Source organism: Syzygium oleosum, unplaced genomic scaffold, assembly GCF_021117445.2.
Source record: "Syzygium oleosum isolate NSW1041296 unplaced genomic scaffold, Sole_v2.1 Sole_v2.21, whole genome shotgun sequence".
In the NCBI taxonomy this organism is placed as follows: Eukaryota; Viridiplantae; Streptophyta; class Magnoliopsida; order Myrtales; family Myrtaceae; genus Syzygium; species Syzygium oleosum.
In genome coordinates this window covers 2333041-2360248 of record NW_026607505.1, presented here as the reverse complement: position 1 = coordinate 2360248, position 27208 = coordinate 2333041, and the positions used below count along the sequence as shown (strand labels likewise).

The window sequence follows — 27208 nt, the reverse complement described above, 5'->3', positions numbered from 1 at the left end:
AAAATGGCCATTCTTCGAACTTAAGCAGCAATAATAGCCACGAGTTTTAAAGCCAAATCTGGCAGTGGCGGCTGCAAGCGTCAAGTTCAAATAGCCATGGGGGTCGCAAGCTTTGAAGCTGGATTTGGCCATGGCGAATGCACAGCTTCGAGCTCAAACGGCCATGGTTGCAATCTTTGTGCTCGGGCGGCCATGGCGGTTGTGATCTTTGAAGTTAGATTAGGCCATGGCGGCCGCAAGCCTCGTGTTGAGATTGTCCCAACATCGGTTGTGGAAGGGCTAGTGGTCGATTTATAAGAATGAGGGAAAGTCTCGTTCTTTAAGCTAGCTTTTGGGTGAGAGAGGCCCAGGACCACCCAACACTGTATCAGAATCCAATGCCAACAAGTCTAGACCCAACAGTCATACGAGAGAAATATCAATTGTCGCGCTCCAACTCAAGGCCAGGGAGATTGTTGAGATTGTCCTAACATCGGTAGTGAAAGGGGGTTGGTGGTCGATTATAAGTGTGATAGAAAGCCTCACCCTTTTGAGCTAGTTTTTAGGGTGAGAGAGGCTCAAGACCATCTAACACCTCGGGCTCAAATAGCCATGCCCAAAAGCTTCGAGCTCGATCTGGAGCAACCATAGCGATCAAATCATCAACTTCGAGGAACAAGGTAGGACACACTTGCTTCACTTCTCTTAACAAATCTATCAAGACTTGTTAGGATTATGCACACAAACATAATTAAATATAGAGTAAATTTGAGAAAGCAAAATTAAGATACAAGTTTTATCCTAGTTCACTCTTAAGCTAAAGTTATATTTAGCAGAGAATTTCACCATAAAGGCACTCTAGCAAAACCTGAGGGTGCTGCCCCCTTGCAACCCCCACCAAGGAGGCCCTCCGGATCCCCGCCCACTCGCTAGGAAGCGGGACGCCCGTGCCATTTTGTCGATAGGGAGTATGAACCGCCTCTCAATAGTACTTTTAATAAAAGGTGTGTGCTCCATAACATTTACATTACTCTCGACGAGGCTCCTTTGGCCTTTGGTCCTAAAGCCAGAAAAATCAATATCCAAATATCAATTTTAGATGGGTGCTTGCTAAAATAATATTGTAGTAATAACGTTTCCCAATCTGGTCCATTGTAGTATGATAACCCCTCACGCCTAAGTCGTTCTTCCATTTCCGAAACTAGTTACGTATACTTGCTCCTAAAATTTGAGCTTCATCTTTTCTATACTCTAATTCATATGAATCACAAAAGCCTGAAAAGCTGAAAAGGAGAGAACAAAAAGCAGAATAAATCATCTCCTTTTAGCTCTTCCTTACATCATTCCTATTACACTCAGTTCGGTGAATCAAATCTGTAACAACATGGTGAGTATATCTTAGACAGTGTAATGTTGTTGGATGGTCTCAATATCAAGCCCCTTCAGCTTCACCACCGACTCAACATGCCCCTTGAGAGTATGCAGCTCCCTGAGCCTGCAAAAGTAATTTGGTTTTCAGAATTCACTTGAGGTTGATGTAATCTTTCTAGACTGAGTTCAGTAAAAGATTTAAGTCTAGAATATGATGTCCAGAATATGCGCGCAATTGTATCTAATTGCAAGAATTTGGGGTTTTCTGCTAGCTTTTTTAAGTTGTCATTCTCATAAAACTGTAGTAGAAGGCGTCGAGGAACGGCTGTGGCATACATTCACGAGTCATGACAACTGACAGAAAAATTTTGGTTAAAGGTTGTGCCGAAGTTTCTTCATTCTCCAAGCTGACCATTCTTTCCTCAGCAATTTACTCGAGGCATTGGAGACCAAGAAATGAAAAAAGGATAATAGCCCTTCTTCTGCTCTTGAGTTTGAATAATTTTGCTAGGCCAACTCATTTTAAAGTGTGGAGTGAGCCATAATTCTGACCTCATACGATTGACATATCTTTCAATGAGAATGAGGGTCGTTACCTTGCGACTTCGGCGCGTCTCTTGGCTTGTTCAGCAATCTCAGACAGCTCCTCCGTGCTGCTCTTGTCATGGAAGAGAGTCTCCGGAGGATTGAGACCGTGAAGAGTACGTTGAGCTATCGCCCATTGCGCCTCCCTCTCACCCTTGCCGTAATCCTTCTTGGTAGTGAAAGCGGTCTGCGTAATCAACCAATAAAAGAAAACGAAGAAGATTAAAATCAAATGGGTAACGATATACGCAAGTGAGAAGTATGAAATCTGTGAAAGAATGAAAACCTTGTTCTGCAACATGTTGTCCCAGGCCTTGCCACTCAAGCTGTAGCGGATGATGAACTTGAGGATGTCGAGAGGGAAGTAAGTCACAATGCTATAGATCCAGATCACTCCAGCCCATCCCCATCCAATGCCTTGGATCCTCGCGAATTCCCAGCTCGCGTAAACAGCAATAATCGTGGCAACCTTTCAATCATACACAAGTTATACAAGAATTTAGAGATGTTTCAATCAGGTCTTTTAGGGGAAAACAGTGCAAGTGATATTGTGATTCGCAAAAGAGATCGTTAAGCATACTTACTAGCTGGGCTGCAATGAAGGCGACTACAAGTAAGAGTCCTGGCCGTTCAACGAATGACCAGCTTCGCGAGCGAGTCACAAATATAAGAGCTTGGCTTATGATGCTCACTTGCAGGTAGAGGGCTGCAGTGAGCTCATCCACATTATTTTTTATTGGCCTCACCCCGAAAGAATTCTGCGAGAAACCCACTTTTAGCTTTTCTTGCTAAGCACTTCACTCTATGAGCATGTCTTTATCAAAACGGATTTTCTTTTACTTACCGTGAAAAAGTCGGTATCGTGCACAAGCCAAAAGAAGACCACAGTCATGATGGCCATATATGCTCCGAGGACAACCCCTGTGGCGAAGATTTCCTTGAGCTTCCACGAGTCTGGGACAGGAGATGGCTTGACTCTGTCTTTGGAAATGGTCATGATAGTCCCGTCATTCAATATGGCAATGATGAGAACCATGAAGGGTGAGAAATCGAACTTCCATATGAGAGCAACAAGGAGGAAGCCCAACACGATACGGATCGTGATGGAAACCGCATAGATGGTGTAATTCTTCATCCTCTGGAAGATCGCCCTGCTCGTCAAGACGGCACTAATGATCACGCTCAGTCCTGGCTCGGTCAAGACAATGTCCGATGCACCTCTGGCCGCATCGGTTGCATCAGCAACTGCAATACCGATATCTGCCTTCTTTAGAGCTGGGGCATCATTGACACCATCACCGGTCATTCCACAAATGTGCTTTCTCTCCTGCAATTTCCTGACAATCTCATATTTATGCTCTGCACGTCCACATACACAGTATCAGTAAAATTGACATCAACAGTTTAATGACAGAGAACTGTTGGTGCTTCTATTTACCAGGGAAAACTCCAGCAAATCCGTCAGCTTTCTCAATGAGTTCATCAACAGGAATCGAAGCAATAGCCTCGTCCTTGCTCTCACCCAAGAGGGATGAAGAGGGATACATGTTGGTGCCCATGCCAAGTCTGCGACCGGTCTCTTTGCCAATGGCGAGTTGGTCACCAGTGATCATCTTGACATTGACACCCAACTCGAGGGCTCGCCGGATTGTCTCTGCACTGTCGTGTCTTGGGGGGTCAAAAAGAGGCATGAGACCCACAAACTCCCATGGCATGCCCTCGCTCTCCTTTGTCTTCTCAGGAACCGTCTGTAACAGAGAGGTGATTGGAGTTAGCATATGTTCCCCAGCGTGGACAAAATAACGATATGTGCTATTTTAGTATGTAGTGCTCACTTGTCGAGAAACCGCCAATGAACGAAGGCCGCGCTCAGCGAAATTGCTGATGATGACATGGGCTCTTTTCCTCGTCTCGCCCTTGAGGCCACAAAGATCAATGATCTAGTACATAATGACAAAAAGGTCAATGCATATGCGAAATTTGGAAACGCTCCAGCACCGACAGTTGAATCACTTGAACTGATTCGACTTGAAAACCAACTTACTTGCTCCGGTGCGCCCTTGCTACTACGGTGCCAGTCACCATTCTCATCGACGTAAGTTATTGCAGTGCGCTTCTCGACGGGATTGAAGGGTAGGAAATGCAATTCTGTGATGCCTGCCCTTGCCTGCATAAAGAATAATTGAAGCCTTTTAACGTCCTTGAACATCCGTCATTGTAAGAACCTATAAGACTCATTGAAGGAGATTAAAGGCTAGAAACCTCTTTAGGGTCACCCAACATGCCAACTATGCAAGCATCAATAGCATCTTGATTCTCAACCCTAGATGCCCTAGCAGCCAATAGCAGCAGACCATCCTTGTCCACATCATTTGTGAAGACCTGGCATTAAAGGAAATTCATGAAAACGAATATTGTTGCTTATCAAGAACTTCCAAGATCGTAATGACACTGTCCTGGGATATTTAAATGAATGTTTAAAATGCGAACCTCAATCAAGTTCCTATCTACGGTGAGCTTGTTAAGGGTAAGAGTCCCAGTCTTGTCACTGCAGAGCACGTCCATCCCGGCCATCTCTTCGATCGCGGTCATCCTCTTGGTGATGGCGCCTTGTTCGGACAAGCGGTGGGATCCAATGGCCATGGTCACGGACAGCACAGTGGGCATGGCAATCGGAATACCTCCGATGAGAAGCACAAGGAGGTTGTCGATGCCCTCTCTGTACCTCCTGTGCTGGATCGCATACATGACCACAATCTCAACGAGCATTCCAACTGCGATGGAGCAGATGCAGAAGTTACCAATTGCTGTCAACACCTGATCAGATTACCCAAAAAAGAAATCATTCTGAGAATTAGTCAGACATAATACACATTAATGAACTAGCAATCTTATCTATATGCGAAAAGTTTCACGATCATGAACAAGTGATTTAAACATATGCAGGAAGAATCCAACTAGATGAGGAAGTAGAGAGTTAAATGATGTAGATACCTTTTGGAAGTGACCGACTTGGTTGGTGCTATCGACAAGATGGGCGGCCTTGCCGAAGAAGGTGTGGACGCCGGTGGCGATGACAACGGCCTCGATTTCACCTTGCTTGCAAGTGGAGCCAGAGAAAACCTCGTCACCAGGGATCTTTGTCACCGGCAGCGACTCGCCCGTGAGAGCGGCCTGATCAATCTTGAGGGGATCTCCTTCCAAGAGGCGGGCATCCGCTGGAACGATGTCACCCAGCTTGATGCTGATAACATCACCCGGCACAAGGATTTCCGCCTCTTGCTCGCTCCACTTACCATCTCTCAACACCTATTCATTTTCACATTTACATAAGCTTTTAACGAGTCCACATTCTAATGTTTCAGACAAATTCACAGTGTAGACATAAAATACTCAAAAATCACCTTGGTTTTTGGGGCAAGACCGGCCATCAAAGCAGCCGCGGCATTGCCCGCATTGTTCTCTTCTATGAAGCTAATGGTTGAGTTGATAATGAGCAACACGACAATGCCAACAAAATCTTGCCAATCCGGCGGCTTCCCCTGCATTTATAAATTTCTCTTGTTATCTGAACAATGGCGATTATCAAAGAAAATTGGTTGTCAGGATTCGGCAAAATGGTTTTTACCCCTCCATTGGCTAGAGCAATGGCCATAATAGCAGCAGACTCCATGACCCATGACAGAGGATTCCACATAAAACCCAGAAACTTGAGAAGTTTGCTCTCCTGCACAAATTTCGCCATATCAATTAAACAATTTGAGCTTACGATGTCGCAATGAAGAATTACATTGATATTATATTTGGCGAATTTACCTTTTTCTCTTCGAGCTTGTTGGGGCCGAAAATCTGGAGCCTGTTCACTCCTTCTTCACTTGACAGGCCATCTTTGGTGCACTTCAGCTGCTCAAAGACTTCTTCCACGGGGATGCGCTCCTAAACATCAAATGTAATGCCATGGTCATTATTTTTGCATATTCTAGCTAAAAAAACTTAGAAACTGGAGGGCAAAAAGTTATCCTACTAAGCAAACAGATGATTGTGAAGGCAAAAAGGAAAAGAAAATGAGATCTCTAAAATTATGGGGAGCAAGAGAAGGATGTAGTACAGTCTGATTGCTAAAATTCGCATGGCAACATATAATTTTCTAGACGTGTAAATAAAGTCTATATATATAGAGTACGGATCGAGCATCTTTCTGTAATTTACCAGTGGTAATAAAAGATACGTTGCAGCATGCCAAAACCAAACTACTTATAGGGAGCAACACAGTATAAGTTTTGAAGGGTCATTGCATCAGCAACAGTTTGATAGATTTCGGTGTATCAGAAGATTCAAAGCAACATATCATGCACAGACGATGCTTAAGAAACGCGCCAAAAACCAAATATTAAACATGCCAGCAAGATCGACAAAATGCGATTTCCGAGAGACAAGAAAAGAACATCTCCAAAGTCAACAACGTATAAAAAGACATGAATCACTCTGCAACTCACAAGGTCCACATTCTCATTCTTGATCTCCTCCAAGGTGATGTCAGTGGTGGCCATGGTTGAGACAGCACACAAACACACACCCTCGTGATCTCTATTGGCCCCCCCTTTCCTCCAACCAAGAGCGCAAAAACTCTCTGCTCTAGGCCTCCTTTTTGTCCTCCATAAGGCCTAGAGAGACTGAAGAAACGGAGGGTATGGAGGATCAGAAAGCCTTTGGCTTGTACATCAACTCTCTCTTTATATAAATCCCAGAAAAGAGAGAGAGAGCAAAAGGTTCGGGGTGAGAAGCAATCGGAGATCGCTAGTTTTTTTCCCTTGGTGAATGGAATTGTAGTTGGAGTCTGTTTGTTCTTTGTGGCTTCCCAAAGTCCCCGGCCATTTGATGGATGTGTGTATGCCTCTGCTCCATTATTTTTAGAGTGTTGTGGGTTAAAAAGAAAAACACAAAACAAATTACCAAGAAATTGTCTGTAAATTGGCCTGTGCTTCATATCCTCGTGCACTTTCAAAATTGTTGGTTTTCTTTCCCTTTTTTCATATTTATTTTTGCTCTATCGACTCATGGTAAATATTTTATTTCCACAAGCAGGATTCACAAAATGACATGTGCACACTCATCGCTTTCAATGGCCATGTACTGGGATTAGAGTTCCATTATGTATGTACTTCTATCTGGTAAACAAGAGATGGTCATGGGAATGTGTTATATGTGCCTATTTAAGATTTTCTTTTGCTTTTGTTGGCCATGCATATCTTTAAGGTTGAAATAGCTATCATATCTTAATTTCCTTATACGCCTCAGTCAATACTTGGAGCAAAAAGAGGAAAAGCTACGCATAATTTATCTACTCTCGACCCGATAGTTTCACCTGTGGGGATCGAGAGTGTGTCATGTGGTAAGGGTGATTTTGACGCATTGATCATCTCTCGACACATGTCATCACCATGCTGACAGGAACATATAACATAGAAAGAAGGTTCCCAGGTATTCCATCGGATGGGACAATTGATTACCCGGTAAGCTAAAATTGACAATACATCATTTTATTTTTATTTCATTGAGCACACAAAGGTTCTACCATTATCTAAAAGTATGGACATGCATTGGTTCTTAAAATGCTATGAATATCACGTGTCATTTCCTTTCACCACTTGTCCATGTATAGGCTATCACCTGCGTAACACAACCCAATGACCCTTCAACAGTAACACATAAATCGTATTTTGAGATTCATGTAGACTTTCTTCTTCCCTTACGTTTTTCTAAGAATCCGCCATTCTCCATAAAAGCAAAAACGCTCTCTCTTCCAAATTTCCCTCACTTCCAGTGCTAACTTAAGTATTGGAGGGTCACTCCGTGTACAATATTCGGACGCCTTGACCCCATTTCTTATGCCGCAAATGGATTTCCCCGCGAGGTAGCATATCAAGCTCGTGGTTCTCAGTTTTAACTTCAACAAATGTGAATACAAAATTTTATTCGTTTCGCGGAAAATGAATAATTTGGGAAACAATTTTCTAAAAATGATCATTTGTATCGCTTAAAATAATTAGTTGATGAAAATTGTTTTCATTATTGACAAGAACTTATGTCTAAACATTTTCGTGCGGGATGAAAATGTTTTACATTTATTCATTGTTGTAAGTGATACAAGCGATCTTTTTTAGGAAAATATTTTCTATATCATTCATTTCCCGTGAAACAAACGAAATCCAAGAACAAAAATACCTTGGATCTAATAGATAAAGGTAATATTATATTTATCTGGAAACTGATTTGCTATTATGCATGCAATGGGACTATAAATCGTGATGCAAGGCTTTATAGATTAGCATACTTAACATATGCTCCTGCTAAGATCATCGTTTGGTGAATGCTAGGTCGTTCTCATCAATTCAAATATACTTCTTTTGATCGATATAAATGTCAACCGAAAGAAAATTGCATTGGGGTTGCACAGAAGACTTGTTGGGTCTTCGACATTAATATTTGCTTACACATTTATAACATTAATTGTTCATGATTATGAATACAAGAGAAGCAACAGTCTCGGGATTCTTTTAACAAACAAAATCTAAAAACAACTCAAACAAGTTACGTTACATGATCAAATCAATGTAAAAAACAACTCGGCATTAAATTCTGTCATGCGCGGTTGTTATCGAAATTTTCCTAATTTGGCTGTGTGTAGCCCGAGATTGAATGTGTGGATGAATAGCCGGGAAATATGTAACTTGAAGCCTTGAGGAGCTTCTTGTTAACTTGAAGTTGCTGAAGATATGGAAGAGTTACAAAGGTTGAATCTTCAATCATCAAGAATCCACGCTCTGGATGCTGCATAAGACAAATCCAAAATAAAAATTCAATTAAAGATAAGAACTCTAAAATACTTTTTCTTTGTCAAAACTATAACATATCGAGAAAGCCTTCAAATGGTGGTCCTAAGTAAGACCTAATAGGCTTTATCTCGATTCACGTCCGGATCTCGGGATTATTGGGATATAAAACTCTTACAGGATACTCCCACCTCCTGGTTAATGGAAAATTGAGAGTGCGAGGCGTATAGACACCAACACGTTAAAATAAGGATGCATCCCTAAAACCCACCACACAAGTTGGGGACAGGCTATGGAGGCGCCCCTCATAGGAGAGAAAGCTCATTTTCTTTGGTGAGGTTAACTCATAACCGAACACGAAAAATTCAAGGGAAGCCTTTGGTGCGGTACTTTCATATTGCTACAACACAAACTTTTGAGTGGAGATATATGGCATACCTTGGGATGATATTTGCCATTCAGTTTCAAAACTGAGGGCCCAGAAGAAATATCCCCGAAGCCCAAGGGCTTGTGCCAATCCAATCTTCACCATCGTGGAGGCGACGTCGTCGTACCCGACCCAAGATGTCCCGGAAAAGGAGTAGGTCGACACTGTCTCCGCGTCATATACCACGGAGGCACTATGATTCCTATTGAATGCTTGCACATCGGAGTAAGGAAGCATGCCGCCCCCAGGGCCCGCGCTAACTGCCGGGGCGCCGATCTCGGTGACATTAGGGTCCTTGAGCTCCCAAGTCCTCGCGTAAAGTGGCAAGCCCATGACCACCTGCTTTCCGAGCATCCCCGCCCGGAGCCAAGACTTGAGCCCGTGGATCGAGCTCAGGTTGCTCTTCGGGTCGAAGAATGCGGCTTGGGCCCCCGTGGCAGAGGGGTCCCACGCCCCGTGATAATCGTAGCACATGGCGTTAATCCAGTCCAAATTCTTCCTAAAGGCCGCCACCGGGTATATCCGGTACACCGGATCGAGGAAGAAGTCAGAGGCAAAGTACACCGCGGCGGTCAAGAACAGCGGGGGCTGCTCGGTGGCTCGGGCCTCTTCGATGATCGCAAGCCTCCATTCCCTCAACAAGTGGGCCAAATCATCCATCTCCTTTGGGTTTTGAGGCGATTCCCAGTCAAGGTCAAGCCCATCAAACCCAAACTTCCTTGCAACCTCCAGTGAAGAGTTGATGAAGACTTTTCTTGAGGAATGGCGTGAAGCCATCTTGGCCAAGAGAGCGGTTGGAACGTCTCCGGCACCACCTATGGAGAGGAGGGTCTTGACCGGCGGGCTCGCAAAACGAAGAGTGGTTGTGAAGTTCGAGAGAGCCACTGCCATGGGCTCCGAGAGCTCGAACTTGAAGGTGATGTTGCTTGGGGAGAGGAAAGCATAGAAGATGTGAGTGAACAAACTTGTGTCTATGTCCGATGGAGTGAAGTCTGGCGTCCAGGAAGGGTAATAAGATCCTTTAATGGTGGAAGATGATGATGAAGAAGCTGTTACATCAATTGAACCCATGGTCGTGAACAAGAAGGAGACCATGCAAAGGAAAGGCCAAAGGGTGAACTTTGCCATTTTTTTCAAGAGGGTATATGATCAAATGCATTTAGATCTTTGGTGTTTGATTGGAACATGCATATTTATAGGGAGATAATGGTTAGCTTAAAGTTAAGTTTTGTACGATTGTGTTTTGTCATGATGTGCCTTTTATAGATCCTAAGAAGCTAAACAAGGGTTCCTGGGCGATATTACCAAGTTCTTGTCTAGATTTGTCCATGGTTAAAAACTGTATAGACAAACCAATATTAATAAGACCATTTTGCAAAGGAGTTTGGACATGATCTTGCATGAATATGTCACAGCGAAATCACGATAAATACATGTATAATTCATGGCATCACAAAATACAATGAATGGTACTTAAAAACAAATTACCTAAAGATGTAAAAATGTCTGGAGAAATCCTATCTGGATCGAGGGAGATATTTCATGGGTCCAATCTTGAAAACAAAATTAGCTAGTGCTAATTTTGAATCATATATGTGTGATAAGTACGAGAGTAATAAATAATCCAAAAAGTTTCCCCCCTGCTCATTGTTTACAAACATAGGTCAAATTCGATAATTCCTAAGTAGACGTAACATGACTGATTCCAGTCAATTTTCTCGAGTTACAAAATGAGGCCAAAAAGTCTTACTTTACTAATAAACTGACCTTTTGATGACCCACTTTCGAATATGAACATTTCCTAACGAGACAAACGAGGAAACAAAATGGCAGAAACAGTAAATCAATTGAGTACAACACTGGCCATTACTAATGGATGTGTTTGTGACATCTTGTAGATGTCTTTTAACGTTTGTCTCTCATGAATGTCTGCAGGTCTGCTTACTCGTGTAAAATAAGGACAAATGGCAGATGGAGAAGAGCTGTTCTAGGATCTATAATTGATAACAAGAAACTGTGTTTGAATATTTACTTGTTTGGAATCGTGGGTGGCTGAGTTCAATGTGGTCAAATGGATATGAGCCGCTTAATTTAGAGCCTAACTGGTGCACACAAGTATGAGAAGTTGTTGATATCTTGAGTTTCTTCCGTTTTGGTATCATGAAGACGGCTTGACCAGCTCGGTGTCGAAGAACAGAAGCATATGTCATGCACGGACATACGTTAGATCGGCGTCATCGGGTGTAAATACTCTTGTTTGAGTTTTGGCTCGGGACTCGTCTATTTAAGAGATTTGTGGACTTAAAAGAGATTGGTTTTCTAGGAGATAAAAGGAAGGCGGCCTTGACCCTATTCTACGGCTTAGTCTATTTGATCCTGTTCATCACTTATTAATCAAGAACAAGAACAAGACAAAGCAGAAAAAGAAAACAAACGAAGAACAAAGTGACAATTGTAGCTTTAAGACCCCGCAGGGTATATACTGACGGATTATTCATAGCTTTATATGTTACAAGACGAAAGAATGAACACTTGAACTGGCTCTAGAGGATTACAAATTATACAGACGTCGAAAAATATTACAATAAATGGGGAAAATAATGCCAGAAATCATCTCTGTTTCGTTTTACTTTTTGATTAACCTATCCTGGGCCAAACGAAGTACTAGGCAACCAAATATTTAACAAAAGATTCTCTCTATGGCGTTGGTATTCACAGAATTGGATACATGCAATGTATAATCAACGAGGAAATAATTCAGAAGTGGATGCATCGTTGACTGAATGAATTGCTTCCTTGAGCAAGCACTCGTCGTCTTCGTCTTCATCTTCATCCTTCTTAATTGAAAATGCAGGCTTCTTGGGGAAATTTACAGCTGAAAATTCATTCTTGAGCATTGAAGACACTTCTAACATGGAGGGTCTGTCCCCAGGCTTCTCTTGCACGCATAGAAGAGCCACTTGCATGCATCTCATGAGCTTACAAGATGATGAAGAGTCATCCAGAGATGGGTCAATGAACTCCATGCATTTCTCGTCTTTCCACTGCTCATATGCCTGTCATTAAGAATGCCAGTTGGTTAAACTTCAGAATTCGTGTTCCTAAATTTGAGCCTGGAAAATTTTGAATCACGAATAATCTCTACTTACATATTCGAGAAGATTCAGATTTTCATTCGGGCCGTAGTAACATGAGGTCCTTTTACCACTGATGATTTGCAACAGCAATACCCCGAAGCTGTAGACGTCGTACTTCATTGAGTATATGCCTTTCCTCACGTATTCTGGCGGAACGTACCCGCTGTATACAAGAACAGAAATTGGTTTAAGAAGGAGAATATCTGTGAGGTAAAACTAGGAGGGCCTAGTTAGTTCACTTACTAAGTCCCGACAATTCGGCTGGTATTTGCCTCAAGGTCATCCTTCCTAAATATTCTCGCCATACCAAAATCTGATATCTTGGGGTTCATTTCATCATCCAGCAGAATGTTGCTGGCTTTCAAGTCTCGATGAATTATTGTAAAATTCGAGTATTCTTGGAGATAAAGAAGCCCCTGTGTAATGCCTTCTATGATATGAACACGTTTCACCCAATCCAGCAAATATTTCCTTATTGGATCTGCATCGTTAAAACCTAAAGACTATCAGAACCAGAAGCAAAATTAGAGCACTACATAACTTTGTGTACCACAAATGCTTAAAAGGGTCTAACTGCCCTAGCCATTGTAGCGGAACTGGGGACCCATTTAAGCCTTTTGGAGTATCACACTAGATGTCACTTAAAAACACCCGGGTTTTGCTCAGAGACTATTGGGGACAAGTATAACAGGAGTGCCATAGCTCTCGTATAGCCCTCACATGAGTGCTATAACTTGTTTTTCGTTCACTTAAGTGCCACATCGCACTCGGCCGATATGGCCGCGAAGGCCCTTGCCCTCGGCTGCCCTGATTTGGCGACGGCCCTCGCGGCCGGGGGCGAGGGTGAGGCCTTCGCAACCGACGAGGGTCGGCACTGAAAAAAAGGAAAAAAAAAGGAGTAAAGATTTAAAAATATTAAAAAATTGTCCACGTCCGCGCCGGTGATGCCATGTAGGACAACTGTCATCCATGTCGGATTTTCCAGCAAGGCAAATCACCAATGGCACTCAAGTGAACGATTTTTCAAATTTGTGGCACTTAAATGAGCGAAAATAAAAAGTTACGGTACTCAAGTGAGCGCCGTACAAAAGTTATGGCACTTGCGCTATTCTTATCCCAAGACTATTGTAAGAAGCATGTAAGATGTCAAACCAAATAGGTAGAAGTCCAAGCTCTTATTTGGCATGTACTCATAGATCAACATCTTTTCTTCCCTGTCGGTACAAAATCCAAGAAGGCGAACAAGGTTGACATGTTGCAGGCTGGTAGCGAGCATAACTTCGTTCTTGAACTCCTCGAACCCTTGGTTTGAAGTTTTCGAAAGTCTCTTCACTGCAATGTCCTTTCCTTTGGGCAACTTGCCCTGAGCAACAGGGATGCTGATGGTCAGTACAGGGCAACTGACTTCCACTTGAACATGGTAGACTCAGAGCTGAACTTTTCACTGTTTATGCTGGAAGACAGTCTTTTGTCTATGACACAAGTCACATAACCCCAAGGATTATAAAGAAAAAAAAAACTCGAGCAGAATGCATTCAAGTTCAACCTCCTAGAATGAAACTTACAAGCTCACATACATCATAAAGAAACCTATGCTGCATCTCTATATATCTCAAGCTTATTGTGTTGTGTTGTGACGTGACGCCAAATATTTCTGCTTAATTAGAGGGGACATGTACCTTAATGAGACATACTCACCTGTTGATTTCAACTAAGTGATTGACACTGCGAGTATAAACCAACAAGCTGGTAGCTGCTAAAGAGAAAGCTGGCATACCTTCAATCAACATATGGAAATATTTGCTTTCTCTCGTAGCAATGGTAGCAAGTTCCCATTAATTTTACCTTCTCAATATTAAGTCTCGTCTATAAACAACAAAGACCACATATTCTTGAGCAAAAGGAGTATGACAAAGGGGGTGAGTTATTTTCCTTGCTCGCATTTGAACACAACAAACACATATTATAGAGCAAAGGGACCCTATCTGGCAATTAATCATGGTTCATACTTCATATGATTTGCAATGAAACAGAAAAAGAAAATCATTAGCTTTAGTACGGCCTCATATATTTTACCTTGTAAACAGGTCCAAATCCACCCTGTCCAAGCTTATTTTCACTCGAGAAGTTATCAGTTGCTACTCTGAGGGTGGCATAACCAAATGTTTGCAGATTAGGAGCACCACTCTCAAGACTTTCACCTTTACGCACCATCGTCTTTAATCGGCTACTAAATCCTTTTATTACACCCGAAATACCTGAGAATCAAAACCAAGAAAATGTATCTAGAACTTTAATCCTTTGTTTGCTGAATCCTAAGTCAATGTTCCCAATTACCACAGAGATATAGCAATCCTCCAGTGAACTTTAGAAAATGTACCTTTTGATTTCAATGTTCTCCGCTGTAAGTAGCATATCAGGCCAAATATAAGGAGAACAACTACAGCAATCGAAATAAGCATAACTAGCCGGAACCATCGCCTCTCTTGCTGATCTTCACTGGCTTCTTGAGCTGACAAGGCGGTTAAGTCCATGAATTACATTTAGTTCTACATTTTCAATACAATAATATTTTAAAACCGTCATCAAGAATTCCTGTGAGGTAGTTATCCTAACCTGTCCTGGAAAGAACCCAGTTCTGATCATTGCCAACCTGAAACACATTGTAACCAAGAAGCCCTTTTCCCTTGGCATAAGTTACTTTGGCTCGAATGGCCTCCACATCATCGAAATTGATCCATATCAACCCCTTTCTGAAAAAATTCACTACATATGTACCATTATATACAGAACTGGCTCCATAACCAAAATCTCGGATGAATGATCTTACGGTCTTATATCCATATGACCCATCCGCCGTCACAGCAGGCCCCACCGTTGGATGGCCAATGGCATCGTCTCTTGAATCCTCGAGCTGCCACGCATAGCCATGGTAGGGCAAGCCCAGAACCAGCTTTCTTGCAGGAAATCCTCTAGTCAACAACCAAGTTATGCAGAAGTCTGTGTTGTTATGGCTAGCTGGGTCAAATAAAGCTGCATGAGGGAGGGCAAACTTTTCCCTGGTGGGGAGATGGTAATCGTAAGCAATTAGGTGGACCCAGTCCAAATATCTCTGAATTGAGTCAAGTGGGTAACTCACAGAGTCAACAATGGCTTGACAATACACACCCATTACCAGCAGCAGCCGAGGTTTCCCAGATTTTCTTGATTCGGCATCTACTCCATCTCTCCACTCCCCCAAAAGAGCACTCAAATTGGTCATGTTAATGCTCCCACTGGGCAAGACCCCAAAGAGATCAATCCCACTGAACGCATAAAGCCTTGCCTTTTCTATCGTAGACTCGATAAAGGAACTTCTTGAAGAAAACTCGCCGAGCATCGAAGCCAAAGCTGAAGAAGCCTCTCCGCCTGCCCACACTGATAGCAGCGTGGTGATCGAAGGGTTCTTGCGTTTCACGGTGCTCGTGAAGGTGGAGAAGATTTGTTCAAAGGAGGCGTTGAAGGAGAGTGGATGGGTCGAAGAGCCGATGGAAGCAAAAGCACATATGAGGTGAGAGAACAGGGAGGAATCGATGTCCGATACCGGGATTTCGCTGCCGGCGTAGAAGTAACCGGACTTGACCCACGTCTGTTCCTCCAAAGACGGGTAGAGACAGAGAAAAAAGATGAAGAAACAGGCGAGTTTGCCTTTGTCCGCCATGAAAGAGAGCTCGGAAGATAACGTGAGAGCAAGAAGTGGCGGTTTGAGTCGATGGGAGGAGGAAGGCGACGACGCCTTTGCCGTGGTCTTTAATCGGTATTGTCCGTACGAAATGAGACAGAGTCGTTGCTCCTTCAGGCAATCAGTGCATGACGGTTGTTCGATCGACTGTAATTGTTGTACGTTCACTTTCGGCCATATTTTGCCACGTTTGCATACAAAAAGCTCGCTTTCATCGGGTGCAACACTTGACCTTTTCATCCTTCAGGTGCCTTTGGGTCCTGGTCGTGGCTGCGGATATTTCTATCTGGGTCCGTGTCCAACCCGTTCATCGTCGGGCCTAACTTTGTCGTTCAATCTTGTCCGTAGCAGACAGATGTGCCCGCGAAAGTTTCCATGGCGGCCAAACGATAGGACGAGATTGAGAGGGAAAGAAATGACTCTAAAAACAGAGTCTTGTCTGAATTGAGGGAAGGGATTACGGGGGATCATTTAAGTCTTTCGCAATCCCTCCAAGTCCGTTCAAATATGAAAGGATTACGAGGGATTTGGGTAAACCCATGATCAAGTCTAAAGGCCCTTCTAGAGTTACAATTAGGATCCAGGGCGAGCCTGACGCCATATTAAGCTTTGCCAATCGGCCACAAGCTTGTCGGCGGTGTTGAGCTCACGCATTCGCGTGCGAAGAGAGAGGGAGGGAGGAGGGTCGCGGAGACAAAAAGGAAGGCAGGGAACTTTGTCATTGAGCTAGCGATGGCAATATGATAATGATTGTTGACGATGGCTGACGGCAGGATGGAGGTTAGATTTGCGGATGTTGATCTGATGTGGGTTAATACAGAATGAAACATCAACATGTCGCCATTTCACGTGCGGAGATTATAGATGAGATTTAAGTAGGAGATAATAAATCTGCATTTTTCTCATTCCAATTGGTACACCTTTCGAAATCAACATTCCTACAAACTGCCTCAAGAGGATTAAAATTTATACAGACGCAAAAAAATATATTACAATCAATTGGGAAAATAATGCTACAAATTCTCTGTTTCTATTTCCTTTCTGAAAAAGATTCTCTCTATGGCATTAGCATCCACTGCATTGTATGCCTGCAATGTATAGTCAGCGAGGAAACAATTCAGAAACTGATGCATCGTTGACTGAATGGATTGCTTCCTTGAGCAAGCACTTGTCATCTTCATCTTCATCCTTCATAATTGAAAATGCAGGCTTCTTGGGGGAATTTACAGCTGCAGCTTCATTCTTGAGCATTGAAGACACTTCCAACATGGAGGGTCTGTCCCCAGGCTTCTCTTGCACGCATAGAAGAGCCACTTGCATGCATCTCATGAGCTTACAAGACGATGACGAGTTGTCCAGAGACGGGTCGATGAACTCCATGCATTTATCGTCTTTCCACTGCTTATATGCCTGAAATTAAGAACGATAGTCGGTTAAAAGTCAAAATTCATGCTCCTAAATTTGAGCCCGGCAAATTTTGAATCACAAACAATCTCCACTTACAAATTCGAGAAGATTCAGATTTTCATTCGGGCCGTAGTAACATGAGGTCTTTTTGCCACTGATGATTTGCAACAGCAGTACCCCGAAGCTGTAGACGTCGTACTTCATCGAGTAGATGCCTTTCGTCACATATTCTGGTGGAACGTACCCGCTATATACAAGAGCAAAATTTTGGTTTTAAGCACGAGATTTTTAGCAGGAGAATATGTGCGAGGTAAAACTAGGAGTGGCATAATTAGCTCGCTTACTAAGTCCCAACAATTCGGCGGGTATTTGCCTCAAGGTCATCCTTTCTGAATATTCTTGCCAAACCAAAATCTGATATCTTGGGGTTCCATTCGTTATCCAGCAGAACGTTGCCGGCTTTCAAGTCTCGATGAATTATTGTGAAATTCGAGTATTCTTGGAGATAAACAAGCCCCTGTGTGATGCCTTCTATGATATGAACACGTTTCTCCCAATCCAGTGAATATTTCCTTATCGGATCTACATCATTAAAACCTAAAGGCTATCAGAACCAGAAGCAAAATTAGAGCATAACATAACTTTGTGAACCCCAAATGCTTAGAAGGGTCTACCTGATCTAGCCATTGAATTGGAACAGGGGACCCATATAAGCCTTTTGGAGTATCACACTGGATGTCACTTTAAAACACCCAGGCTATGCTCAATGACTATTGTAAGAAGCATGAAAGATGTCGAACCAAAAAGATAGAAGTCCAAGCTCCTATATGGCATGTACTCATAGATCAGCATCTTTTCCTCCCTATCGATACAAAATCCGAGAAGGCGAACGAGGTTGACATGTTGCAGGCTGGCAGTGAGAGTAACTTCATTCTTGAACTCCTCGAGCCCTTGTTTCGAAGTTTTCGAAAGTCTCTTTACTGCAATGTCCTGTCCTTCGGGCAACTTGCCCTGAGCAACAGGGATGCTGACGGTCAGTACAGGGCAACTACCTTTCACTTGAACATGGTAGACTCAGAACTAAACTTTTCACTGTTTATGCTGGAAGACAGTTTTTTTGTCTATGACATAAGTCACATAACCCCAAGGATCATAATGGAAAAACAAAACTTGAGCAGAATGCATCCAAGTCCAACCTCCTATAATGAAACTTGCAAGCTCACATACATCATAAATAATCAAGTTCCCATTACTTTCACCTTCTCAATAATCAGTCAAGACTATAAACAACAAAGACCACATTTTTTAGCAAAAGGAGTACGAAAAATATTTGGGGGTGAGTTATTTCCCTTGTTCGCATTTAAACAACAATAAACCCACAGTATAGAGCAAGAGTACCGGCTCTTGCACTTAATCATGGTTCACAATTCATAGGATTTGCAATGAAACAGAAAAAGAAATCATTAGCTTAAGTATGGCCTCATATATTTTACCTTGTAAACAGGTCCAAATCCACCCTCTCCAAGCTTATTTTCACTCGAGAAGTTATCGGTTGCTGCTCTGAGGGTGGCATAACAAAATCTTTGCAGATTAGGAGCACCGCCTTCAGGACGTTCAACTTTATGCACCATAGTCTTGAATTGGCGACTAAATCCTTTTATTACACCCGCAATACCTGAGAATCAAAACCAAGAAAATGTATCGACTTTAATCCTTCAGTTGCTGAATCCTAAGTCAATGTCCCCGAAAACCACAGAGGTATAGCAATCCTCCAGTGAACTTTAGCAAAATGTACCTCTTGATTTCAATGTTTTCCTCTGTAAGTAGCATATCACGCCAAATATAAAGAGAACGACTACAGCAATCGAAATAGGCAGAACTAGCCGGAACCATCGCCTGTGTTGCTGATCTTCGCTGGCCTCTTGAGCTGACGAGGCAATTAAGTCCATGAAGTACATTTAGTTCTACATTTTCAATACAATAATTTAAAAAAAAAATACAATAATTTTTTAAAACCTTCATCAGAAATTCCTGTGAGGTACTTATCCTAACCTGTCCAAGCGAGAATAAGTGGATCTGGAAAGTTTGACTTTTCAAATATATATATTTCAGTCAAGTTTGACGCCGTTTTATTAAATTTATACTGATATTTGTTTTCAACGTTTCAAAGATTTTGGTTCTACTTCGTCATGTCCTTGGCTGTCTCCTAGGAGTGATAGGTTTCCAGTCCGGTCCGATCTAACTCAAGAATCAAGAATTAGATCGAGAGGACCGGTTCCCAGTTTCTAGAATCGGGAACCGGATCAGACCAATCACTTATTGGTAAAGGCGAGAGGGAATTGAAAAGTTAGATTAGGCTTTTTATTTTTTTTGAAAATTTTAAAAAGTAAATAAATATATATATGAAAAAATTAGAAAAATATATATTCATCGGTGCGGTCCTAGAACCGGAAACCGGATCGCCCGGAAACCGGTTCCACTTTTAGGAACCGGGAACCGGACCGATATTCTCGAGAACCGGACCAAACCGGTCGGTCCTGTCCGATCCCGCTTCAGACGGTCCATCTTGCTCACCCCTAACACGAATCTCTTAAAAACTCACCTGTTTGAGAGAGAACCCAGTTGTCATCACCACCAACGTGCCATGCATAGTAACCTTTGAGTCCTCTTCGCTTGGTGTACGCAACCTTGGTAGAGATGGTCTGTTTATCGTCGTAGCTGATCCATGTCGTCCCGGAATAGCAGTAGACGGACACGACCGTGGAGTTGTACACCGTGGTCGCGCTGTTTTCGGATATGTACGTCGTGATGTGATTGTACTTAATCGACCCGTCAGAGGATATCAACCAGTCAGGATATCGCCGCCCCGGTGAAGGGCGCGAAGTAGCCGTGGTTGTTGGCATCCGCGAGGACGAATGCGCGGCCATAGAATGGGAAGCCGAGCACGATCTGCCCCGCCGGCATGCCGGCCTGAATCCAAGCAATCACCCCGTTGTCTCCGCTTAAGCCTTTCCCTGAAAATCGAAAGGACCGATTTCAGATGCAGCATATGTCGAGAAAATTACGGGTTTGATGAGCACAAACAAATGATTTTAAATGAACAACAAAATTCATGTTAATTACTCGTGGAATGACGGTGTATGCTTTGAATGGGGGACAACGTTTGTGTTTCTCTTGACGTTGAGGCAACAAATTTCAAAGTCATGCAACAGAAGATTAACAAAACTTCATTGTACCCCAGGATAGTCGAAGTTTATAACCCAGAAAAAAGCCAAAGTTGCCTCCCCTACCTGGATTATAGAGCGCTGCTTTGAATTGGGGGACAACGTTCGAGGTTCTCTTGACGTTGAGGCAACAAATTTCAAAGTCATGCGACAGAAGATTAACAAAACTTCATTGTACCTCAGGATAGTCGAAGTTTATAACCCAGAAAAAAGTCAAAGTTGCCTCCCCTACCTGGATTATAGAGCGCAGCAAGTGGTCCTGTGGTGGTGGACCAACTGCCAAAGAAATCATAGGCCATCACGTTGATCCAATCCAAGCTCGCCGCCACGGCGGCCACAGGATAATCCGTGGAAGAAGTGTAGTGCGGCGAGTAATAGACCGCCGCCGACAAAAGCAAAGCGTCCTTGCCCGAGCTGGCCGTCTCAGCAGCCACTGCAGTCCGCCACTCCTGGAGCAGCAACCCCAAGATGGCCATCTTCTCGGTAGTGTTTGGGTATTGCCAATCAAGATCAAGGCCATGAAAGCCATTGGACCGAGCTAGGGCTATCGAGGAATTGATGAAAGCCTTTCGGGAGCTAGACTGGCTCGCCATGGATGCAAAGTCATTCGCGCTTGAGTTGCCACCTCCGATGGACAGGAGGGTTACGACTGATGGGTTCTTCTGTTGGACGTCACTAGTGAAGGTTGCGAAAGACTGAGCGTTCGGCGACGATATGACCACCTCGTTTGTCGACGCATCGAGGTCCGCAAACGCACAAAAGAGATGAGTGAAGAGGGTCGAGTCGATGTCCGAGGCGGTGACCCCGCTGTCTGGGAACCAATAGCCTCCTTTGACGTTTTGGGCCATGCATGACTTGATTTGGAGGAGAGAGAGAAATGAGAAGAAGAGAAAGAGAAGGATGTGATTATCGTTGGAAGCCATTTTCGATGAGTTACAACATGGAAGAGGTTGCACATCTTTGAGCTGGTTTTATACAGGATTTGTCGGACCACATGCGCATGTTGTGGCTTGTTTCGTATTAATTCTAGAGTTCTGACTTTACCTCACTCTAGTCTAGAAACATTAGGTTCGGTGAAATGTGGACAACCATCGTGACTAGGAAATTTCGTGCGAATAAAGCCTTTTCTTGTGCTCGAATGACCCCGTCAATCCAGAAGGGGAATCGACCAAAAAAAAATCAAGAAGGGGAAATTCTTTTTTATCTCCCTTTGACGATAGATCTAGGTATATAAATTCAGTTTGGACCATTGAAAATGGTAGGTCCCATATGGGTTATCCAAATCCCACGATCCCGATTCAATTTAAGTAGTATCTGTGCTAGTCATGTAAAATACTTGCTTGGGTTACATGCGGTATTTTCTAGATCCGACGGCTCATAGTGTCCGATCCGTTATCTAATATTTCATAACGGGGGCGGACTTGTATGTTGATTTTTATCTTTCCAATACTCTTTTTTTTAAAGAAGAGAGCATTGCATGCACCCGATTTATGTGAACTCATTCCGTCACTATCGTAGATCACGTAAATTTTACGTGAGATTCACATAATTAAGCGAGCGGGACGTGAGTCGTCCGAAAAATGGCAGTCAAATCTGTCAATTATGATGCGTGTGGAACGAGTTGGATTGATTGGTCAATTCCTCATCAATCGAACCTTCCTTCACGCTTTGATGTAGCAATCAATGAGAAAATATTAGGTGGTCGGGACCGCCAAGTCAGCGTGGTCCCGGCTCGCCCATATGGAAATTTTGCACAAAAAAAAAAAATAATATTCATTCTCTCTTGTTAGCCCCGCAAGCCTCTCTCTCTCTCTCTCTCTCCCTCCGCACGCATTTATTTCTTCTCTCTCTTCTTCTCCTTCGTTTTCGCAGTGAAGAAGAAAACCCACCGCACTTTCCTATCTCGCTTTCAAATTTATTTTGAATTTCTGCGATTTCGCTCTCAAATTTCGCTAGGCTTCTTGGTTGCTCCGGCGCTCCCTCCGTGGCGTTGTTGCTGCTCCGGCGATCTTTCGCTCTCTGCTCAGTGCCATACCGTCGAGAAATGCGCCAGCCACAAGCAAGGTTCCCCTCTTCTCCTCTTCCCCCGCGCCTGGAATCTCCGTCGATCCATTTTTTTGTGTGCCCGCGTTGAGCGGTTTTGATTGGTCTTTTTCTTTTACTTTTCTCTTCGGTGGTGGTGGGTTCGGTACAAAATGGGGGGGGGGGGGGGGGGAGAGAGGGAGTCCCCTTATGGTTTTTTGCCACCATTGTTACTGCAAATGAAAACAAAACCCAAGCATGGTGCTCTCTGTTCTAAAAGGGCTGCTAGTTAATTTGCTTCGTGCTCTCGTTTGATGGTTTGAAGGGATGATGACTCCGAGCCAAGGGCAAGCGGCATTGCTGACATTCTGCTCCTGTATTAGCCTCACTACCGTTGACCTTGTTCTTACAGACTGTTCCGGACATTGGTAACAACTGGTTTTGGATCATTGCATTGAGCCCCTTAGCGTAAGTGAAGATTGTTTTTCCTTGAAGTGTCCGATTTGTAGTGTTCCTCATTTCTGAAGAACAAAAATCATCTGTGAATATGCTGAACCCTTGATATGATATTTTGCAGTGGAGCACACTATTGGATGCAGGCATCGTGGAAGGAGCAAATTAAGGTAAAGATGATAGTGGCGGAAGACGGACGCTATCGGAGATCGTTGAGCAGATGAGGAAGGAGCTTTAGCTCAGTGAGAAGGGAATGGTTTATGTAAAAGGCATATTCAAGAGATGATCAACGCCCCAGCACTTCTGATGGAGTGTTGGTCATCCAACACTCGAAGCAATACTTACTGCAAGGGCATGCTATTACTAGGAAGCTTAATTCTGATGGTAAGGTGGATACCATGCAGACACTGCACAACCTAAATGAAGGTATTGAATTTTCTTGTTTGTTAAATGCCGGATTCCCAAAAATGGTTCATTCATATAGCTCATGACTATCTAGATGAGCTGCCTCAATTTGAACAAGCCTGGAAGAAAAATGCTAGAAAGCATTTGCCTGGTTGGAGCGAGCATTTTGATGGCCATGTTGGACGGGGTGAGTATTGCTGCGAGATTTTTTTTTTTCCGGCTGCATCTTTTGTGTTAATGACAAGCAAAGCATGAATGTTTCAATTTCTTACTACCGTTAGAGATAGGCTGAATTCTGCGGTGAATTTGTTTTGCTGTTAAAGGCCTTAGCGTAACAATCTCAACATTTTGGTTGAACGTTTCATCACTTGTCTTGTGAGAGTGGTGTTCTTGTTTCTAATATGCGCCTTTTGTTGGTGCCAGCCACAGTCAAGCATTGCCTTTGTTGGACAAGGATCATGAAGAGAGGGCAAAAAGATGTGAATTTGTGTCTGAGCTATTATGGTCCACCATCATTGACGATAATTTATGAGTAGGTGCAGAATGGCGGGTGATCTGGAGCTTACGTGACCGCGAATCCGGCCCTACAATCTTTATGGTTGGCCTGGGGTGAATGTGTTGTTTGCTGATGTATTAAAATAGGAAGCAAGGGAATAAGGTTTATAAGCTAAAATGTAATTCTTTGCTTGTCGATTTCGGTTTTGACCTGAGGAAACAATGCTGTGCATAGCTCTTGTGTGATGCTTGGACCTCTCAAAAGTAACGATATTGAAGAACTTTTCTTTACGTCTATGTATCATGTATTATTCATAAACTTATCAAAGCATTGTCAAAAAGCAAGGAATATTGAGTGAGAATCGCCAAATTTTACTATAGTTAGGACTTGGAAGTAATAGGAATGGAGTGGGGGTAGGATTTTCACAGCACCACGCATTAGATTATCCTTTTGTGTCTAAGCTATTATGGTCAACGCCGGAGCTGACGGTGCATCACGCATTAGATTATCCTTTTGGTTGAGCACGCAGATAAGGGGCATTGTCTATGGAGACTTTGCTAGGAGTCTGGGGAGCCATTTTGCTAAAAAGGATATCTCAGTTCTTGTAAGTAACATAACTTGGAAATTTTGACCCCAAAAAAAAAAAACATAACTTGAAATGATCGATCAAGATTCAAGACCTATAAAACTTCGAAATGGTCTAGAATCCACTTTGATTTAGATTGGTCATCGTCCTTAACCATTGCCTTGTTGGCTCAATCATAGGAATATTGTTTCGTTTTTTATTCCTTAAGTCGAGTTTCAGGCCACTGCTCGACGTAACAAGATATTTGGGGACTCCCGGATAATTGGTTTCCTAACCCCCCCTTTTTTTTTTGGTCAAATTTCAAAGCAATCCTCAAGATGTAATACTCGTAAATTTTACTAATTTTACGTATTCTTCTTTCTTTAAAGGAATATAACTATATAAAGAAGGCTTTCTTAGTATTTTTCGAGCTTTTGGATCTATCAAACATCTTCCGTGTGTTTTTTTTTCCCGGATGGAGATATCAAAGCCATTCAAACGATTTCCAAGTGCACCCAAAATAATCGCCTTTCTTGGGTAAGAAAGGTATCTCTCCCCCCATCCACATTCTCAAGTCATCTTGTCTGCTTGTCTTGAATTTTATCCATACTAATTAAACCCATAAGGGAAGATGAACAAATATACCCCGATTTGTCTGTCATTTGAACAGTTTCGAGGTATTGGACGACATTGGATATGCGATCTTGAATCTCTTCTGTCCGATGCCCTTTGTACAAATTCTTGAACAGACTTAAAGCTCTGATGGCTGATGGCATTAGAAGTGTTCCGGATCGACTGTAACGTCCTCGAGTAATTCAAGTGGGTTGAGGAGCTACACCATATATAATATGTAGATGTCAGTAGTGTAAATAAAAATAAAAGCTATATATATATTAAAATATATCTCGAATTTGAACTCGTTAAAACCTGACACGAATTAAAGTACATATAAGCTGGTACGTAATTTGATATTTTCACGCTGAAGTGTTGTTGGATCTTTGACCGTGGAAAGAGGACATAGAAAAGGAAAGGTTATTTTGTCCCCTTTGTCGCCGTGTGGGAAAAGAAAAAAAAGAAAGGAAAGTCCAATTGGTTGACTGAACTTGAACTCTGCATTAGATGAGATTTGAATCGCACAGATATCTATCCTGGTGAAATTAGTGTGATATTTCCTGTTTTAGTCTAAGTTGAAAAAGTAAATTGCTTAATTGGCCAAGAACTTCAGTCCACGTGTGTGAGGGTATATATAAATACCCATGGGTCAAGGAACGTTTCTTTCAGCGAAGTCTTCAAGCGCCGTTGAGTGCTAGGCATTGGGTTCGTGATTTTGTTCGTGGAATTATATCAAAAGTTTAAGTGTTTATAGCGATTAAATCTTGTGGTAAGAATTTATGTATAATTCCTTCGTGAAATTGAGAGATTATTTCGTGAGGAATTATGAGGCTAAACACCGCGTGAGTTATTAGGTGCAATTGAGGATTGAAAAACACTTAGAGTGTTTGAGTGACTTGAGTGTGATTGTAATCTCCGTTATATCGCTTTATCTATAGTGGAATTTCGTGCTACTCTCTTCGTGCACGTAAGTCACTACGATCGAACCACGTAAATTTATTGTCCGACATATTTCTTATTCTATTTATTTTACTATTCGATCGTTTGCTTCCACAACAATATATAAGGGATTGAAATATGCTTACCCCTAAAATGCATGATTGGATTCTTAGTCAAATTAATCGTGGTACTATCACACATAATGGGTATGTTCGATTTTTCCTTACGAAAATTACTTAATTGCTGCTTCATTCACAAAAGTTACGGCAGATATCTAGAGCCATATACTCAGCTTGAGCAGTTGAAAGGACAACTGAATTTTACTTCTTTGAAAACCATGAAAGAAGCATACAACCGATTATTTGACAAATACTAGAGGTGCTCTTTTTGTCAATTTTGTAAATTGGGAAGTCAGCTTCTCAATATCCCAATAACATCAAATCTGAGTTCTTAAGATTCCACAAACCAAATTTAGTATGACGCCCTATAACGTCATGCACAACACGTGTCCTTTCCGTTTTTACTTAGAACTATATTTACGCATGCGGAAGTATAATAAAATTTTCACAGTATCCCTTATAAGAAATTCGCATGAGTTTAATAAATACATATATGCTTCTTTACATTAACAACACTAGTTACCAACACATACAATTCATTCAAAAGCCCTGGGAAGAAGGTCGGGTTCACTAATACCGATACTCCCATACTAAACCAAAACATTAACCAAGCCACCATCAAACTCTAGAATTGATGGCCTCCAGCATCATCTTGTCCCTTCCACTGACATGTCCAGGGGACCATCCTACAGATCTGAAAAACAAGGGGTGAGCCGAAACCCAGTAAATAAAATCTCTAAATCTAAGGTAGGAAATGATCTTATCATTCAACCTAGTACATACAAACAACATAAGTTCAAGGCTATAACCATGTACGACAAATGCATAAGCAAGTGGTCTTCTTTCTATCATGATACGATGAAAACCATTAATAACATAACAAAAGTTTATTCATTCAAAGCAAGTAGATGAC

At 42.4% G+C, this 27208-nt stretch overlaps 3 protein-coding genes, 1 long non-coding RNA gene and 1 pseudogene across 7 annotated transcripts; 1 reads left to right on the top strand and 4 right to left on the bottom strand.

Annotated features, from left to right (window-relative positions):
* Positions 1-1191: 1191 nt before the first annotated feature.
* Positions 1192-6643, bottom strand: LOC115677400 (ATPase 8, plasma membrane-type). The gene is made up of 15 exons (XM_030600562.2): positions 6432-6643; positions 5752-5871; positions 5564-5662; positions 5340-5477; positions 4930-5244; positions 4426-4752; positions 4198-4317; positions 3980-4102; positions 3771-3875; positions 3374-3683; positions 2780-3294; positions 2520-2693; positions 2222-2404; positions 1947-2122; positions 1192-1474 (listed from the first exon to the last, which is right to left on the bottom strand). Exons 1-15 carry the CDS (start codon positions 6483-6485, stop codon positions 1378-1380), a joined length of 2856 nt encoding a protein of 951 aa, XP_030456422.1. The 5' UTR covers positions 6486-6643; the 3' UTR covers positions 1192-1377.
* Positions 6644-8737: 2094 nt separating this feature from the next.
* Positions 8738-10361, bottom strand: LOC115677268 (class V chitinase CHIT5b-like). The gene is made up of 2 exons (XM_030600398.2): positions 9207-10361; positions 8738-8766 (listed from the first exon to the last, which is right to left on the bottom strand). Exons 1-2 carry the CDS (start codon positions 10321-10323, stop codon positions 8738-8740), a joined length of 1146 nt encoding a protein of 381 aa, XP_030456258.2. The 5' UTR covers positions 10324-10361.
* A 1277-nt stretch (positions 10362-11638) lies between these two features.
* LOC115677402 (receptor-like serine/threonine-protein kinase SD1-6) lies at positions 11639-16184 on the bottom strand. Its single transcript, XM_030600566.2, has 7 exons — positions 14949-16184; positions 14713-14844; positions 14409-14590; positions 13485-13695; positions 12576-12813; positions 12345-12495; positions 11639-12251 (listed from the first exon to the last, which is right to left on the bottom strand). Exons 1-7 carry the CDS (start codon positions 16030-16032, stop codon positions 11937-11939), a joined length of 2313 nt encoding a protein of 770 aa, XP_030456426.2. The 5' UTR covers positions 16033-16184; the 3' UTR covers positions 11639-11936.
* Positions 16185-16929: 745 nt separating this feature from the next.
* On the bottom strand, positions 16930-21636 carry LOC115677403 (receptor-like serine/threonine-protein kinase SD1-6; annotated as a pseudogene).
* Positions 21637-22564: 928 nt separating this feature from the next.
* LOC115677404 (uncharacterized) lies at positions 22565-24350 on the top strand. Of its 4 annotated transcripts, none has more exons than XR_008818701.1 (4): positions 22565-22748; positions 23032-23174; positions 23284-23751; positions 23988-24350. It is a non-coding gene; the product is annotated as an uncharacterized LOC115677404 (long non-coding RNA). The 4 variants fall into 4 exon arrangements; XR_008818702.1 differs by lacking the exon at positions 22565-22748 and having other exon boundaries at positions 23010-23174; positions 23284-23543; positions 23659-23751; XR_008818700.1 differs by lacking the exon at positions 22565-22748 and having other exon boundaries at positions 23010-23174; positions 23284-23585; positions 23659-23751.
* Positions 24351-27208: the final 2858 nt, after the last annotated feature.